Source organism: Dromiciops gliroides, chromosome 2 (assembly GCF_019393635.1).
Source record: "Dromiciops gliroides isolate mDroGli1 chromosome 2, mDroGli1.pri, whole genome shotgun sequence".
Classification (NCBI taxonomy): Eukaryota; Metazoa; Chordata; class Mammalia; order Microbiotheria; family Microbiotheriidae; genus Dromiciops; species Dromiciops gliroides.
The window spans coordinates 677,926,828-677,944,523 of NC_057862.1; the positions used below are offsets into that span (position 1 = coordinate 677,926,828).

Here is a 17,696-nt window from a genome sequence, read left to right on the forward strand (position 1 = left end):
CACAGGCCTCCCAACTAAACCACTTTACAATTCCAGGCCTTTCCACAGGCTCCCCCTCCATGCCTGCCCCCTTGACTGGCCTGGTTTCCTTCAAGTCTCAATTAAAATCCCACCTTCTACAGAAAGTCTTTCCCTATTTCTTCTAATTCTAGCACTTTCTCTGTTGGTTACTTCCCCAATAACCCGCCTATGTCTTGTGGGTGCTCCCATTAGTGGGAGAGCTCCTTGAGGACAGAACCTGTCTCGTGCCTTTCCTTGTGCTCCCAGCACTCACCGCGGGGCTTGGCACATATCGAGTGTTTAAAAATACCAAACGAAGCCCGCGTGCTCCTCAATGGAGTCGGGCACTAGCCTAGAGGACACCCAGTCAACAACCCCAAGAGAGAGATTCCTCCAGGGGCTCCTACTTGTGTGTCACGATGTCTTCTTCATGGTACAAGCCCCAGACCACGGGACACTGCGGAGGCTCGTAAATCAAACCGCTGGTTTCTCCAGGGAGAAAAGAAAAGAGCAAGCAGATGAAAGACATCTATTGTCCAAACAAAGGATGGATGATCCATAGAGCGGGGTGACAGTGACATCTATTTTTAACCGAAAAAGGGGCTGGACAATGAGCTAGATCAGAAATGAACAAGAAGAGCCAAGGAAAAGCAGGGAACAAGCATTTATTGAGGGCCTACTATGTGCCAGGCACAGGATTGAGACAAAGAAAGGTAGAAACATGGGCCTGCCCTCCAGAACCCCACAGTCACATGCAAACAACTCTTTACATACAAGCTATAGATCTGGCAAATGAGAGACAATCTCAGAGGGAAGTCACTAAGGCTGCTGGGAAAGGCTTCTTCTCCCCATTAGAAGTTGGGATCCTTCCAAGGAGGGACTATGTATAACCACAAGCATGGCCCTTTGCCTGGTCCACAGGAGGCACCATATAAACACTTGTCGATGGACTGTTTGATTGCTAAATTGGGGCCCATGGAGGTGCTGAGGCAGTGATATGCCCAAACCCCCACATCAACCACAGAGAAAGCAAAAGCTGGAGGAATTCAAGGAAGGGGCGTGATCACAAAGAGCTGCAGTTACCAGGGCAAGGTCACAGAGGAGGCTGGACTGGAGCTGGGTCATAAGGGAAGAGTCTGATGGTGCTCAGAATGAGGGAGTTTCCAGGCTGATGAGAAACCACTAAGTGCTCTCACCTTCAGGTTTCAATCCCCCTTCCACTCCAGGCCTCACTACAAATATTAGGCTGGGAAGACAATACCTTCACTGTTCCAACTTTAATAAGCTCAAGGTCTTAATGAATAACTAAGGGAACAGCTGAGCTACCTGGGCCATATCATTTAAGTAGACAAAGAAGTCACTAACTGGGTCACAGCAGACTGAACAGCTGCTTACAGATTCTTCATAGCTATTATATCAGGTCAAAAAAAAGTAGAAATACTAAATAATCATCCCAAACACAGACAAACCAAAAAGAAGCACAAATTCCCCAAAGGGATTCACGATTATTACCTAAGCCCAAAGCCCAAGCCCCACACTAATAAGGAGATAATTTGTTGGTTTCAATGTAGCAAACTCAAGAAACATCCATCTTGTGAACAGCACAGGAGCAGTAAACATATGTAACACCCTAATACCCCCAGATATTCACTTTTCAGGTAGACAGTTGGCAGAGCTGAAGTCAGTGACCTAGGAAGTAGAAAGGAATTAGAAGGGGCAGGGGAAGTGGGGAGACAGGTCTGGGCTGGCCTGCCAGAACATCCCATGATCACGAGGAGTAATCTAGACAAGGAGATGGAGACTGGGATGTGAGCTGGAGTGTCTGAGCTTCACCCAGCAGGTGCTCTGATGGCTCCTAAAGGTTCCTCCTTGACAAAGGCGAGCTGGAGGGAATGGCCGACCTGACAGGATCATCGTGAACATGGAAACCTGCTAAGAGAACTCCACCAGCCTCTGGAGGTTCAGGTGAGAGACTGGAGGCTAGGCTGGGGACAAGTGCATCTGCTCACTGGCTCCTTCCTGCATCAGGAGGGCGCTTCTCTTTTCACACTGTACCAACAATTCCCATTTCCCTCAGCCCTGGGCACTTCTATCTGTTGAGAGTTATCTAGTGCACACACTGCATACACCTGGACATGAAAAAGGCCAAAGGGATTTAAAATGATTTCCTCACTTTGGCACATCCATCAAAACATCTGTCAAGACTCGTGCCGCCAGCGGCTCCCACTTGAGAAAGTCTTCCAAGTCAAGACACCATCGGGGAGAGGGCCCAGACGGTCCCATTCCCATAGACTCCTGCAGACACTGGAACTGAATACACGCCTTTCCTTTGTCACCTTTCCTCTGTCTTCTAGTCACATTTCACTGTGCCTATGCTGCGTGCCCTCAGGAGAAAGAAACCTCACTGAGAAGAGAGGCTGTGATATTTTTTCATCTTTGGATTCCTCAGGGCAAAACACACTGTGTGGCACATAGTAGGAACTCAGTAAAAATGTGACACAGTTGCCACGTTACATGCCTGTGTTCCCATGGTTAGCTGCGGATAGAGACAGGCCTCTAAATCAGGCTCCTGACTCCCAGTCCAGAGCACCTCCATATACCATACTGATGCTTTCTGTTGGTAATATTCACTGCTGCTTGCTTGCTTGCTTGCTTGCTTGCTTGCTTGCTTTCTTTCTTTTTTTGCAGGGCAATGGGGGTTAAGTGACTTGCCCAGGTTCATGCAGCTAGTAAGTATCAAGTGTCTGAAGCTGGATTTGAACTCAGGTCCTCCTGAAGAGCTGGTGCTTTATCCATTGCACCACCTCACTGCCTCATATTCACTGCTTTTTTTGTTGTTGTTTTGTGTGTTTTTTTCAGTCAGTAAATATTTATTGTGTGCCAGGGATACAAAAAACAAAACAAAACAAAACAAAAAAAATGGAGCAAAACATTGTCCCTACCCTCAAGGGGCTCACATTCTAGTGGTAGTGATAACAATCAAATAACATCTTATATACAAGAGTTAAGGTCCCAAAGGTCTAATGTGGCTGCTTCCAAAATGAGCCATTGTGGGGCATTGATAGAGCACCTGCCCTGGAGTCAGGAGGACCTGAGTTCAAATCCGGCCTCAGACACTTAACACTTAACTAGCTGATATTCACTGCTTTTTAACCTGCCTAAAATGCCATATTTTCATGTGGGGAAACAGAGGGAATGAGGTCAGCAGAAAGGCCAGGCAAACTGTCCTTCCTGGTTCTAAGCTCACAAATGCTCATGCTGGCTTGGTAAAAGGCAAACAAGAAAATAACACCTTAAAAAGCTGAATTGGCCAAATGGAAAGAGAAGCACAAAAATTCATTGAAAAAAATAATTCCTTTAAAATTAGAATTGGGTGAGTAGAAGCTAATGATTTGATGAGACATCAAGAAACAATAAAACAAAATCAAAAGAATGCCCTATAAAATCAATCAATGACAAGGAATTTAAGAATAACTGGACTATCAGAGAGCCATGAGCAAAGACATCAGACATCATATTTCAAGAAATCATAAAGGGAAACTACCCCAATATCCTAGAACCAGAGGGCAACAGGAAATGAAAGAATTTACTAATCACCTCCTGAAAGAGATCCCCAGATGCAAATTCCCACAAATATTATAGACAAATTCCAAAACTCCCAAGTCAAGGAAAAAAGACTTCAAGCAGCCAGAAAGAAACCATTCAAATACCAGAGAGCCACAGTGAGAATCACATAAGACTTAGCAGCTACCATGTTAAGGGAGTAGGGGATTTGGAATATGATAGTCTGGAAGGCAAAGGATCTAGGATTACAACCAAGAATAATCTATTTAGCAAAAAAGAGGATAATCCTTCAGAAGAAAAAAATGGACATTGACTGAAATAGAAGATTTTCAAGCACTGTCAATGAAAAGACCAGAGATGAATAGAAAATTTCACATTCATACACAAGTCTCAAGGAAAGCACAAGGCAAATGTGAAAGAGAAATCATAAGAGACTTAATAAGGTAAATGATTACATTCCTACACGGGAAGAGGATACATGTAACTCCCAAGAACTTTATCATTTCTAGGGAAGTTAGAGGCAGTCTACACAGTCAGAGGGCACAGGTTTGAGTCAATTATGTTGGGGTGATCTTACAAAAAATGAAGCAGTAAGAAAGAGGAGTACACTTGGATAAGGAAGGAGGGAAAAGAAGAATGGGGAAAATTATCTCACATTAAAGAGGTATGCAGTGGGGAAGTTTTTCGATAGAGGGGAAAATGGGGTAGAGAGGACACTTGAACCTCATTCTAGTCTGAGCTGGTTTTAAAAGGAAAGAATATACATATACATATATACACATACACACCTACACATATACATATACATGTACACATGTAAATATGCATACAAACACATACATGGTTGGATATAGAAATCTCTCTCACCCAACAGAGAAGTAGGAGGAAAAGGGACTAAAAAAAAGACGAGTATGATAAAAGGGAGGAAGATGGTGGTCAGAAGGAAAACAGATTTTTGAGAAGGAATAGGGTAAAAAATGAGAAAAAGAAAAATAAACCAAAGAAAACAGGATGAAGGGAAATACAAAGTTAGTAATCATAACTGTGGATATGAATGGGATTAACTCACCCATGAAATGAAAGCAGAGTAGATTAAAAACCAGTATTCCACACTACGTTGCTTATAAGAAATGCACTTGAGGGGCAGCTAGGTGGTACAGTAGATAGAGCACCAGTCCTGGATTCAGGAGGACCTGAGTTCAAATCCGACCTCAGATACTTGACACTTACTAGCTGTCTGACCCTGAACAAGTCACTTAACCCCAATTGCCTCACCAAAAAAAAAAAAAAAATGCACTTGAGGTAGAAAGACACCTCAGTTAAAGAGTTAAAATAAGGGACTGGAGCAAAATCTATCATGCTTGAGATGAAGTACAATAGATTCCAGTGTAAACTAAGAACTTTGAGTTGTTAGTATTAAGCTCAGATAATTTGTGTGTAAATAACTGCTATCATTTGAAGATAGATTTAAAACAATGGCCACACATGGGTGGTCATGGTCAGCTACCATGTGGTTTTTCAGGTGAAGAAACTCAGGCGAAGAGGTAGGGTTAAGTGACCTGCCCCAGTCACCCATGCTAAGAATTGAAGCAGAGGCAAGGTTAGGTAGGAGACTTGCCCCAGGTCACCCAAGTGAACAAGAGAGCTGGAAAACAGACTCAGGCCTCCTGACTTCTGGTTTCATACTTGAGATAGCATTTCCTCTCTTTTAAATATTTTTTTAAAGATAATTATCAGGACATACAGGGATACATTTTCAAAAACAGGCCCTGAAGTTGAGCATGCAAAATGGGTAATTGTGCATGCAATTGTAAATTACACAATGGGAGCCTGAAAAAAATTCACAGACAATTATACTCTCTGTGCTAGCAACTCAAGGGGTATAGGATAAACATTTTTAAACTTTTTTTAAACCTTGCTGTGAATATTCTTACTACCTCTCATCAACTACCCACCATTTTCTGGGTAACTAAGGACAAGGAGTGACCTGATCAACAAAAATTCAAGGGAAAAATGGCTTTGGAAGCCAATCAGCTCTCTCCTTAGATCTGCACATTTCACCCTGATAAATCTATAACTGGTGGTAGCCTCACAAAATGTAACGGAGAACGTGACGAGCACATTCTCTGGGCTCTCTGATCACGGCATGGGCAGGGTTTTTCTGAGGAGACTGAGAACCCAGATATCTCCTTGGATGAAAATAAAATCTGACTCTTTTTTGGATACACCCCAGCTGCCTCCAGACACCCATTTTCTACCACTCAAATCTCCTTTTCCAAAAGAATTCTGACAATTTTGACAATTGCTCATGTTGAAGGACAGGTGCACCATGTTTAAAGATTCCTTTTCATTTTCTTTCCTGGAATCACAGTCTCCAAGTTGGAAGAGATCCCATAGGACCACTTTGTTACATTCCAACCAGTCTTCAAAGGAAGACCTTCAAGAATGGGAACCCTCTCTGTGGGTCCCTGTTTTTCTGCAATCCCTACAGACAATTGGTGGAGTATGAAATGAAAGTTTAGTTGTTTTCATTTGAATTTATATTATTATTAGTAATTAGGTCCAGCCTTCATATGGTCATCAATAGAATTGTTTGAAGAAATCCTTTGACCCTTTATTGTGCGGTAGATAATACGGACTGAGAGAACCTCAAAACCGGAAAGATTATAGAATAATGATGGCAGAGGAAGCAACTGGAAGAGGCAATAGGGAGCAAGGAGTATTCCAGCTCCCTCACCTTGACGAGTGAGTGAGGGGGAATGAACAAAGGAGGCCAGGGAGCTTATGTCATCAGGAGAGAGCCAGAAGATGGAAGGAGTGGGAAAGGACAAGATTTAAGATGAAAGCAAGTTTATTATTACCTATGGAGCAGGCATTCCAAAGAGCAGAGTAGAGGTGATGGGGTGAGAGTAAGGGAAAGGGCACTGAGGGGGTGAGGAATAGGGTTTGAATAATGAGCCAGTCTTATCACTGGTCCTGGATAAACCAGTTTAGCAAATGAAGCAAGATGGGGGTAAAAAGATGGGATCTTTTCTTTCATCATCAAAAAGACCCCCTCCTCAGGGGCAGCTAGGTGGCTCAGTGGATAAAGCACCGGCCCAGGATTCAGGAGTACCTGAGTTCAGATCCAGCTTCAGACACTTGACACTTACTAGCTGTGTGACCCTGGGCAAGTCGCTTAACCCCCACTGCCCCGCAAAAAAAAAGAAAAAAAAAAGAAAAAAGACCCACTCAAAGTCCCTACTCAAACCCCTTGCAAAGTAGAGTAAGCCGTGAGACCTCACCACTCACAGAAGCTAAGCAGCAGTGACAGTGAAGCAGCAAGGCTGCCTGCCCCATGGGGAGCATCTACACTGGATGCTGGAGGACTTTTGGCACAGTGCCTACTGTTTTAAGGTCCAGAACACTAATACGGGCCATCTCAAAGCCCATAGGAGCTTTCAGACTAAAGGAATGAGCAAAGTGCACCTTAGAAGACAGAGGGACCTTAGAGGTCTGCAAGCGCAGCCCCACCTTTTTCACAGCCAAAGAAGGAAAGTGACTTACCCACAGCCACGCAGTGGAAGATTCTGGATTCAAAGCTAGGAACTAATCTTTTTTATGAGTTTAAAGAAAGAATAAGGACTTGGTTCTGCCCTCAGACACTCTAGTACAGGTTTGTGAGCCAGAGGCACCCCACCGAATAGCCTAAGTGAGGTTCAAACCTGATTAAAATGTAATTGGGAAACATTTAACAAAATAAAGAAAGATATGATTCGATTCAACATAGATAACATTACACACTCAAATTAATATCTGGCCTGCAGGGACCCTTATTTAGGAACTAGTGGCCCCTATTTCCATTTGAGTCTGACCCCTTTGCACTAGTGAAACATCCCTAAACTGGAAAGTAGAAAGCAAAGGAGTCAGCAACAAAGAAATAGATGAAGATGTGATGGGGTTATCCTTGTTTCTGAGTCATCTTCAGTTGTGTCCAACTCTTCCTGACTCCATCTGAGGCTTTCTTGGCAGAGATACTGGAGTGGTTGGCCGTTTCCTTCTCATTTTACAGAGGAGAAAACTGAGGGAAACAGGGTCAAGTGACTTGCCCTGAGTTACACAGCTAGTAAGTGTCTACAGCCAGATCTGAACTAGGGTCTTCTTGACTCCAGGCCCATCGCTCTATCCACTGTCCCACCTACCTGCCTGGCAATGGGGGTAGGGCAGAGTCCGCTAGTTAAGGCTTGGCAGGAAGGCAACGCACACCCCATGCAAGACTGTGACATCAGAGCAAACAGAAGGTGAAGGGGATACCACACCTTGGGCACCCCCAGTTTTGCTCCCAGGATCTGGGGAGTGAGGCCTTTCCGCAGCCCTGGGGCTACCTTAGGATCACTGACTGAATGGTCAGCCCCATCTAGCTCCTCAAGAGCACCACTGTAGCCTCCTCTCTCGTGAGCTGAGCCTCTAATTCTCCAGCTAGATGGACACTTGGAGGCGAGAAGACTGGAGGCTTCTGGCTGCCAGTCAAGGGCCTTCTGCTACCCCGGAGAATCTCAAAAAAAAGATCTGCCAGTGATTTATGCCGATCGCTGCTACGTCAGGGAGAGCTCATGGGGAAAGGCTGATGGTTGATAAGAGTCATGTTCCTCCTCCTCTGCATGGGAAGGGGTAGTGATGGGGTAGTGGTGACTACATGGAGGGTCAGAGCTCATGTCCAGGCCTACTCAACTGGCCACCCCTGGGCAGCATTTCAAGACAAATTTCAAAATACTTTTTTGGGGGGTAGGGTCACACAGCTAGTAAGTGTCAAGTGTCTGAGGTCAGATTTGAACTCAGGTCCTCCTGAATCCAGGGCTGGTGCTTTATCCACTGGGCCACCTAGCGGCACCACCACCCCAAGATACTCTTTCAAAGAGAATAAGGATGGTTTCCCTCACCCACTTTTTTAGAGGGTAAGGAAGGAGAGGAGGAAGAGGTGACATGAAAGTGACACGTATCAACGATTCACTTTCATCAAAGGGTGCATGGAACTGGGGAAACAGTGACTCACAGGGAGGTGGGTGAAGACTGCGAAGGTGCTTCGGAGAAAGGCGATGAGATCCATCAGATAGTCACTGGCTCTGCTCCCTGAATCCCCAGCCATCCAGTCATAGTCAGCCAGCTGCAAGAACTGGTCAATCTTCTGGTTCAGGTTGGTGTAGATCTCTTCTTCTGCGGCATGCCGGGCATCCTGTGAAAAGAGAGAGTCTGAGAAGTTGTGCCAGGCCCAGCCAGGTAAGGCAGGAATCAGTGCTGGTGGCCCTCGCCCTTTGGTCCCACAGATATGACAATGAGGTCTAATGGGCAGGCCAGCGGCGCCATTCACTTTTCATTTTTGTCCCAGCATAGCTGGGGGGAATCTGTTCCTTCTTCCTTACCAGTCTCACACTAATACTTTTACATGATTCCGTACCATAAACCACCCCATTTCTCATTTTTAAAGCGGCAAGAAGAGCAAGAAGAGCTAAGGACTCTAGCTGGGTTCGCGTCCACACGGGAGAAATAAAAAGCATTCTGACAAGACCACCACCAGGAAGCCCCTTGGATCCCCCCGCCCCCTCATCATCCAACAAAAGGTTTCCATCTGCAAAGGAATATGTTCGGGAAACAGTAGCTTAGCAAAACACACAACATGCAGCCATTGTAATTGCTGTGTTGATACTGAGCGCCGAATGAGCTACCCTGAAAGAACGCTGGTAAAAAGACACTTCGTATGTGTTGGAGAGCGCTCGGCCTCTCCAATAAGCGCTGTCAGCACCACCTGTAGTGGTCTCCAGAACTTCCCCTCTGCTAAGTAGTTAACCGCCAGTGCCCCTCCCGTGGCTCCCTGCCCATTCTTAATAGTCCTTCTTTTGTGCTTTTAATACCAGACCAACGACACAAGCCATACGCCACCCTCATTTATGGGGGCTGTCTAGTCAGGTATGCCGCAGGGCTCCAAAGAAGGGGAAACTCAGGTTGGGGGTAGAAGAGGAGGCAGAGCCGATGCCATAAATCAAAAAGCTTTTGTTAAACACCAGTGGGGTGCCTGGATTTGGAGGTACTAGGGATGCCCAGAAAAATCCAAGCAACCCCTGCCCTCAAGACCCTTATATTTTACCAGGGGAGACATTGCATACAAATGTACATAGTGTAAGTGTGTATGCATACATACATACATATATACACATACATACACACACACACACACACACACACACACACACACACACTTGTGTTATGTAAATACCAGATAAATTCAAGTGAGGTAGGTAGGAGGCAATTGGAGGGAGGGCAATAGTAGCTGGGCATCTGGAGTCTGGCGTCTGGCATTGAGAAGGGAGTGCCTGCCAGGTGTGGGCCAGGACAGGGCAAGGAGTGTCACATGTGAGAAACAAAGAGAAGAGCGGCACAGAGGATCTGGGAATGGGAGGAATGGGGAACAAGGCTACAGAGCCCACTCCGGGTTCTCAGCGTTGGGTTTCTCCTGATTCTCTTCCTATGTGTCTGAAACTTTCTTCTCCCTCTTCTTTGCTGAATCTTCATCCAGCTCACAACCCTTAAGCACAGGTGTCCCCGAAAGTTGTGTCTCTGGACCTTTTCCCCTTCTGTGCTATTTTGCTTGGTGGGCTTATGTGCTCCCAGAGATTCAATTCTAATCATTAAGTTAATGATTCTCTGACTGATTTGTCCAGCCCTAACCTCTTTGCTGACCTTTGGTATCATATCTTCAACCACCTCTTGGACAACTTGAACTGCAGGTCTCACAGACATCTTGGACTCAACATGTCCAAAAGTGAACTCTGAACTGATCTTTGCCCCGCCCCCCACCCTTATAAATTCCCTATTATGATCAGAGGCAGCATCATCTCCTCAGACACCCCGACTCACCATCCAGGTGTCATCCTCAGCTCTCAATTCAATTTTTTATCCCCCATGTCCAAACTGGGCCCGATTCTTACTGAGTTTCCCTCTGAAACATCACTCAAAGACACCCCTTGCTCTCCTCTGCCATCCTTCCCCACCCTTCACCACTAGATTGACAGTAACCTGCTGCTGAACTCTCCCTGCCTCCACCCTGCTCCCACTCCCGTTCATCCTGGACTCTGCTATTGAACTGACACGTGTGACCATGTCACTTCTCACCCAGCACATCCCAGCGGACAATCAGGAGAAGATACTCTGCTTTGCATCCAAGCCCTTCATGGCCTGTCCCTGCCCACTCCACTGGTCAGCACATGCTTGGATGTCCACCGACCCGACCTCGCTCCATCTCTAGGCTCAGCGTATTCTCCTTGGTTGTCCCCAGGCCTAGAATTCTTTTCCTCCTTACTGCTGTCTCCTGGCCTTCCAGGCTTCATCCCAGCATCCACAGGCAGCCTTTCCTGATGACCCTGAAGGTTCCCCTCCAAGATTGTCTCCAGTTTATCCTGTTTCTAGCCTGCCTGTGCAAAGCTGTTCACACCTGGTCTCCCTCAGACTGTGCACCAAGTGATGGAAGCGGCTGTCTGTTTTCTGCCTTTCTTTGTATTCTTAGCACTTCATCCAGGGGTTGGCACACAGTAGGCACTTAATAAATGCTCCCTGACTTGAGAGGCACCAAATCACGCCTCTACTAACACTCAGGACAAGACTAAGCTTTGCAGAAATCTCATCTTACCCATAAAAAAGAATTCAAGGTAAACCATCTAGATCATTCCGAAATAACTTTACTGAGGCAAAAGGGCCCTTTGCGATGTCCGAGAAGGCCTTCCTTCAACAGTCAGAAACCAAGGCTCAGAACTAAAAAGCTTCTTTCGAGGAAAGGAGCCAGACTCTCTAATTCCAAGTATAGTTCTTCTGAAACCCTACCACATTGCTCCTGAAAGATCTTTTCATCAAAGGAAGTCCTTTATTGCAGACCGGGAATCTTAGGAATATCTCACAAGTTTATTAGCTGTTTTTCTTCTCTTTTAACCTCAATTTAGTCTTCCCATCACAAACCATCCTTTAATCTTGTTTTAAAATAAGTTTTTATTGACGTCATCTGTTCTTTACACATATTTTTCCCCAGCATCCCTCCTTTTCCCTCTTCTAGAGCACTATCCCATATAACAAATAGTATTTTTTAAAGATAAGCAAGAAAGAGAAGAGGACAAAAAGTCAACACAACTGATGAATACATTGAAAAAGTCCAAAAAACATGGAGTTGTGAACCGATCCAAGCATTCTGGAAAACTATGGCCAAAGGGCTATGAAACTATGTATACCTCTTGACCCAGCAACACCACGACTAGGTCTGTATCCCAAAGAGATCAAAAAAAAAAAAAAAAAAAGGGAAAAAAATCTTCATGTACAAAAATATTTGTAGCAGCTCTTTTTGTGGTGGTAAAGAACTGGCAATTGAAGGGATGCCCATCCACTGGGGAATGGCTGAACAAGTTATGGTAAATGAACGTGATGGAATATACTATGCTGTAAGAAGTGCTACAGGAAGGGAAGCTAGGTGGCACAGTGGATAAAGCACAAGCCCTGGATTCAGAAGGACCTGAGTTCAAATCTGGCCTCAGACACTTGACACTTACTAGCTGTGTGACCCCGGGCAAGTCACTTAACCCTCACTGCCCCACCAAAAACAAAACCAAATCAAACAAACAAAAAAGAAGTGCTACAAGGGATGCTTTCAGACAAACCGAGGAACACCTCGATGAACTGCTACAATGTGATGTGAGCAACAGAATCAGGGTCTTCGTTCCTGCCTCAGACTGAACACTTCTTCTAGGAAGAGGAAGAATAAAAGTCCCCAAAGAACAAGGTAGCATCCCAAGGTGCAATCCACTCTAGGGCAACCAGAGTGGTCCTAAGGCCACGCCCAACAGGAGCCAGTGCGTTTGTGGGGTCTTCTCACCTTGAATGTGGTGGTGCCATACAGCTTGGTGGTGTGGACTGTCTCAGGTAGCACATTGGTGATGTTGGTAATGAACTCCTCCAGGTACTTGCAGGATTTCTCCAAGTGGGTCGTGTTGATGATGATCTGCACAAGCTACAGAACAAAGAAAGGTATCTGGGTTCAATGATGTATGTTAAATGGGTGACTCCCAACCCCCAGAGGGGAGTGGGGGGGTGAACACAGAGGACACACAAGGGAGCTGATAAGCTGCACACTCTGGGTGGTACAGAGTAAGTCAGACGGAATGCCATGAAAGGAGAATGGATCAGTGGCTGCTAAAAGACAGTAAGTGCCCTCACACACAGGCATACTCTTTCCTAGGGTCAATGACTCCACCACCCCCAGCCGCACCCCACTGCCCGAGGCTCATTGTCCTTCTGATATGATCATTGACAGGAAGGGGCAGATGAGATGAGATGAAATGTCAATATGCTAGTTAACGCCCTATGACACCTTTATCAAGTGTGAAGAGCAGCTGGCTGCGCCCCAGGCAGCCTGTTAAGAAGCTAAGCCCATGAGCTCTAGAAAGCATGTGCTGGGGAGAAGATGGCCTTTTCTCCTTCTGACTCCCCCAATGCTAGGATGTCTTGTAAGGAGAGCTTCTCGCCCAGGCAGAAACACCACAGAGACACAAAGTCAGTCTGCAGAGAGAGGCAGACACAGGGTGCCCAGCCATCATCCACCCGGAGGAGATGCTGTGTCCACAGGGAATAGCTACTGTAGTCCGAAGGATGACGGGACCCTGTGGTACCGAGGCATGAGCTGCCTTGGGCATATGGCTTCTTCTGTATCTGTCTCACTACCAATAGCTAGAAATGTCTGTTCCCACTCTTGCAGAAAGTAGCCAGGTTTCAAAGGAACAAATGTGTTGTAGCTATTGTCCTTACTATGCTGCCTTAGTACCTGCCTTTGCTTTGAGAGAAGTGTGCCTAGTGGCTGACTAAAAGAAGACACTATGCATAGAGAGCAAATATGCTAACCGCCTCTAGCACCCCACATGGGTTCCTATAAAAAAAATCGCGTCCAAAATTCCCCAAACGTATAGAAATAAGAGGCACGATTACCTTTGTTAGCTCACCAACAGAGGCTTCTGAACTCTAATTTTAGGGAGATGGATCCACCCACCTGTGAGAGCATCCAAGCAGAAAGTACAAGGATAAAGTGGAGAGGCAGCCCCCACGGGCACTCCACCAGTAAGAGCGAAGATGAAAACAGGCTGCTGCTTCCATATGGAGTGACAGTCCAAACATCTCTAGAGGCAAAAGGATGGACTATCCATGGTCTCTAAACCTGCCTTGGATTCATGGTCTCTAAGATGAGGGTGGCGAGAACTCTGCCCAAACAAGCTCTCTCTCCCATAAGCCGTATCCAGGAGTGGGATTCTGACCTGGCTTGCCTCTTCTCTCCTAAGGGCTAAGGGTTGTGTTTTGAGTTTCTGGTGGTGGGGTTTCATTTTCTTTCATATGAGAACTCCTATCTGAGCAAAGGGCCAGTTTGCTTTACATTCACAAATGGCGTCTATGAAAGAAGGTGGGGAATATGGCAGCCGCAGCGGTGGGAAGCACGGCTGGGGCATTCCCCTCCAAGCCTGTCTCAAGCTCCTTTGTAAAGCTCTGAAAGCCCCACTTGGGCAACCCCAATAGCTTCCCAGCTCATAGAGCAAAGCTCTCCAGGCCCATTGGAAGAGCGATGCCCGTCACATGCCCTATGAACTCCGCATAGGCAGAAGCAGCTGAAGACCAGGGACTCCCTCCACAATGGACAGAACATGGAAGCAAGAGATGGAAGCCACTGCAGTGGCCATGGGGTCCTACTTACACAGTGAGAGCAATCTCAAGGAGAACATCCTGAATAAGTAAAGGCTGAGTCATTCAATCTCTGATGGAAGACTTCCATGAAAGGGGAGCTCACCACCTCTCAGATAGCAGCCCACCCAACCTCCAGACAGCTTACGCTGGCAGAAGTGACTCTTTGCCCCTTGCTTCTGGGTCTGCCCTCTGCGGTGCCCTCCTCCATGGGTCAGTACCTCAGGTGCTTGAAGACCACCATGGGAGTCTTTTCTGCTCCAGTGGAACAAGCACTGGTTCCATCAACTTATCCTCATGACAAGGACCTAAGACTCTTCACCATCCTAGCTGCTCAATGTCCTTCATGAACTTTGGGACCAGACTTGAACACCCCACTCCAGATGAGGTCTGACAAGGGAAGAGAGAGTGGAGCAGAAGCCTAGCTCCTTTTAGAGTGCCCTGGCCTTGTATGAACTCTTCTGGCCACTTCCATCACCTAAATGACTCACACTGAGCCTGCAGCCCAGTACCTTACCCAGATCTGTTTTTAGAACCATTGCTTTCTAACCACGCCTCCCTCACTTTATGTTTGTCAAAATTATTTTTATTTTACACTACTATAAGACTTCACATTCCTCTCTACTGAATTCCATCTAACTGAGTCCAGTGTTCTAGCCCAATGGAGTCAAACTCCAACAGAAATGGAAGCCATTAATCTGTAAATAAGGATCCCTGGGGCCACAGTTTGACTTTGTTTTAAAATACGATAGTAGCTATGTTCTATTGTATTTTTATTTCATTGACTATTGACCAATTCCATTTTAATGGGGTTCAGTGGTGGGTCCTTGGGAGTGTCGGGGTAATCTGTGTGACAGCTCTGCTCATCTCTGGGCTTCTGCACAGCTGATGAGCCCGTCATCTACGCCTCTGTCCACACCCTGATAAAGATTTATTCAACACCCAGGACCAAGGACAGATGGCTGGAGCCCTCCACCAGAGAAGGACCATGCTGACAATCCTTCCATGCGTTCTGCATCCGTCTTATTGCATTATAAGCTAGTCCACAGGCTCCAGAGAGGCCTCCCCCAAAGAGCTGGGCTCACACAAATGACCAAGAATAAATCTGAAGTCCTGCAGGCAACAGACCTGCCAAGGCCAGAGACCTTCAAGGAAAGGAACTTTCTATTCGGGCATCGGCTAGACAAGATGGCCACTGAAGAGCCTTGCAAAGGAGAGATGCTATGATGTTTTGGGGCAGTAACGATAACAACAACAATAACGATGATGAGGACGGGTAGCTGAGTGGCACAAAAGACAGAGCGCTGGCCTGGAGCAAAGAAGATTCCTCTTCCTGAGTTCAAATCTGGCCTCAGACACTTACTGCCTGTGTGACCCTGGGAGAGTCACTTAACCTTGTTTGCCTTAGTTTTCTCATCTGTCAACATCCCTGGGAGGTAAGTGCTGTTACTGTTTCCATTTTACAGATGAAGAAACTGTCAGTATCTACCCCCCAAGTGCCCGGCGTATACGGGAAATCTATTTTCTCAACCCTGGAGTTGGGCAAATGTCCACAGAAAATTATATTTCCCTTTCCCCTGCCTGTGAGTCTTCTATATGTAGACTGCCACAAAAAAGGGAGTGTGGATGGGAGCTGTTGATCAGCCTCTCATCATCTGTAGAGACTGAAGGGTAAGAAGATGCCCAGCCCCTATGTGATTCCAAAAGATGAAGAACTGTGGAGAACTTGGGGATGGGCTTTGGGAAAGCCAAGAGTCTCCTTCCATGAAGCTTGGCTAACGGCTTCATCCCTGGCATATGTGGTAGTGCTCGTTAATGCCAGGCAAACTATGAAACTGACACGGCCAATCCTCTGAGCTCCACAGAGGGGTTTGGATTTAGAAGTGACTATGGGATCTCAAGGTTTGGGAGGAAGATTCCCTCCCTGCCCTGCCCCCATTGTTCTATCTGAAAATGGCCAACCTGTCAGAGCATCCTGGGAAAGAAATACACAAAAGTGAATCAGGCCGCCCCCACCCCTACCGCATTCTTCCCCATCTAAGAGAAGAAACAAGTCACGAAATAAACCCAAGTCTCGCTCGACTCCTTCCTTGACTGGTGAGGGTGCATAGGTGGCTACTGACAAGACCACCGTGATTCTCGAGGGAGGAAGGGTAAGAGAATCAATGTGGAACGCTGAGGAGTTTCTATTTTAGAACGAGCACAGCTACCTGGAGGAAAGGCACCGTGTCTATAAATTGAAATCCTAATAAGGAGGAGGGATCGTGTCATGTTCTCGCAATTGCAAACCAGTGACAGTCAAAGAGAAGATTGTCCTGTTTTTCACGATATTGGCAGCTTCAAAGAAAAGACGGCTTCACTGGGTACATTATAATTTCCCACGACTTTTTCAAAAACTGTCAACACAAAAGATCCCCATGAATTACACCAATTGACTGTCAGTCACTTTGGAAACGTGTCATGGCAGAGCACAGAATGGACTATTGAAACGGCCTAGGGTGCCAGCAGCTCTGGTGTCATTTTCAGGGGAACATTGTCTGTTACTAAGCTCTAAGCAATCTCTGCTCCTGAGCGACAGCTCCCACAAACCTCACAAGGGCATTTGCAAAGGAAAAGGCTGATGCTCTGGGGGAGGGGCTAAGCACCAAGTTATCTGTGTAGCAGCAACTTTGGAGATACCATTTCATCATCATTTTAGCCTCACCTGTGATGGGTTTTGTCCCTCCCCCCACCTTTAAAAAGACTGTCCTGCAGGTCATGCTGGTGGCAGAAGAGGAAACAAGAAGGCTGCTCTTAGCTGTCTCTTGGACCAAACCTGGCTCTCTGCGGGCAAGAGTGATGCACCTGGAGCAGAGACAGTGGCACAGGCATAGGCCTCAGCTGCAGGGCAGGCATCGCCCTGGAGTTCAGAACCCTGAAAGGCAGGGCATCTTCCTGCACCAGAGGTCAGCCCCACCCGGGTCAGTTTTGTGGCCGGACTGGCCATAGGTCACCACACAGCCCTGGTGGCTCCGAGAACCAGAGAAATCTCCACAAGTCCCCTTGCCCAGTGTCCAGCTTCAGCCACCAGAGCCCCTGGATTCCAGGCCTTCCAGGAGAGATTGACAAGCTATGGGATTTAGAACTGGGAGGGGGGGCTCAGGGAGGCCACCCAGTCCGACTCCTGAATTTCACAGATAAGGACACAAGCAGACATGAGCTCAGGACGTGAGACCCAGGTGTTGACTCCAGCCCTCCCACCCCACAATGCCTTTCTCCTTCCTTCAGAGGAACAAAAGGGTGGCCCCTTCCTCCTCTATGTTGTCTGGAGACATGTCTGTCCGGCCAAGACAACAGAAGGAGAGGTCTGCCTGTGCCAGACTCTTTGGGTAAGGGAGAAGGCCTTCGGGGGCTCTCTT

The 17,696-nt window shown here is 46.6% G+C and overlaps 1 protein-coding gene across 7 annotated transcripts in view; it reads right to left on the bottom strand.

The window, feature by feature from the left end:
- The window catches only part of EXOC6B (exocyst complex component 6B), a 606,916-nt gene that overhangs the window by 248,793 nt on the left and 340,427 nt on the right, over positions 1 to 17,696 (bottom strand). For all 7 annotated transcript variants that reach the window (XR_006354775.1, XM_043983601.1, XM_043983599.1 and 4 more), the window contains exons 17-18: positions 12,452 to 12,586; positions 8,597 to 8,776 (exon numbers count right to left, since the gene is read on the bottom strand). Coding sequence is in view for 6 of the 7 variants with exons in the window: in XM_043983601.1 (XP_043839536.1) it covers positions 8,597 to 8,776; positions 12,452 to 12,586 (315 nt within the window). In the remaining variant the exon portion in view is untranslated. The remainder of the gene's footprint in view (positions 1 to 8,596; positions 8,777 to 12,451; positions 12,587 to 17,696) is intronic.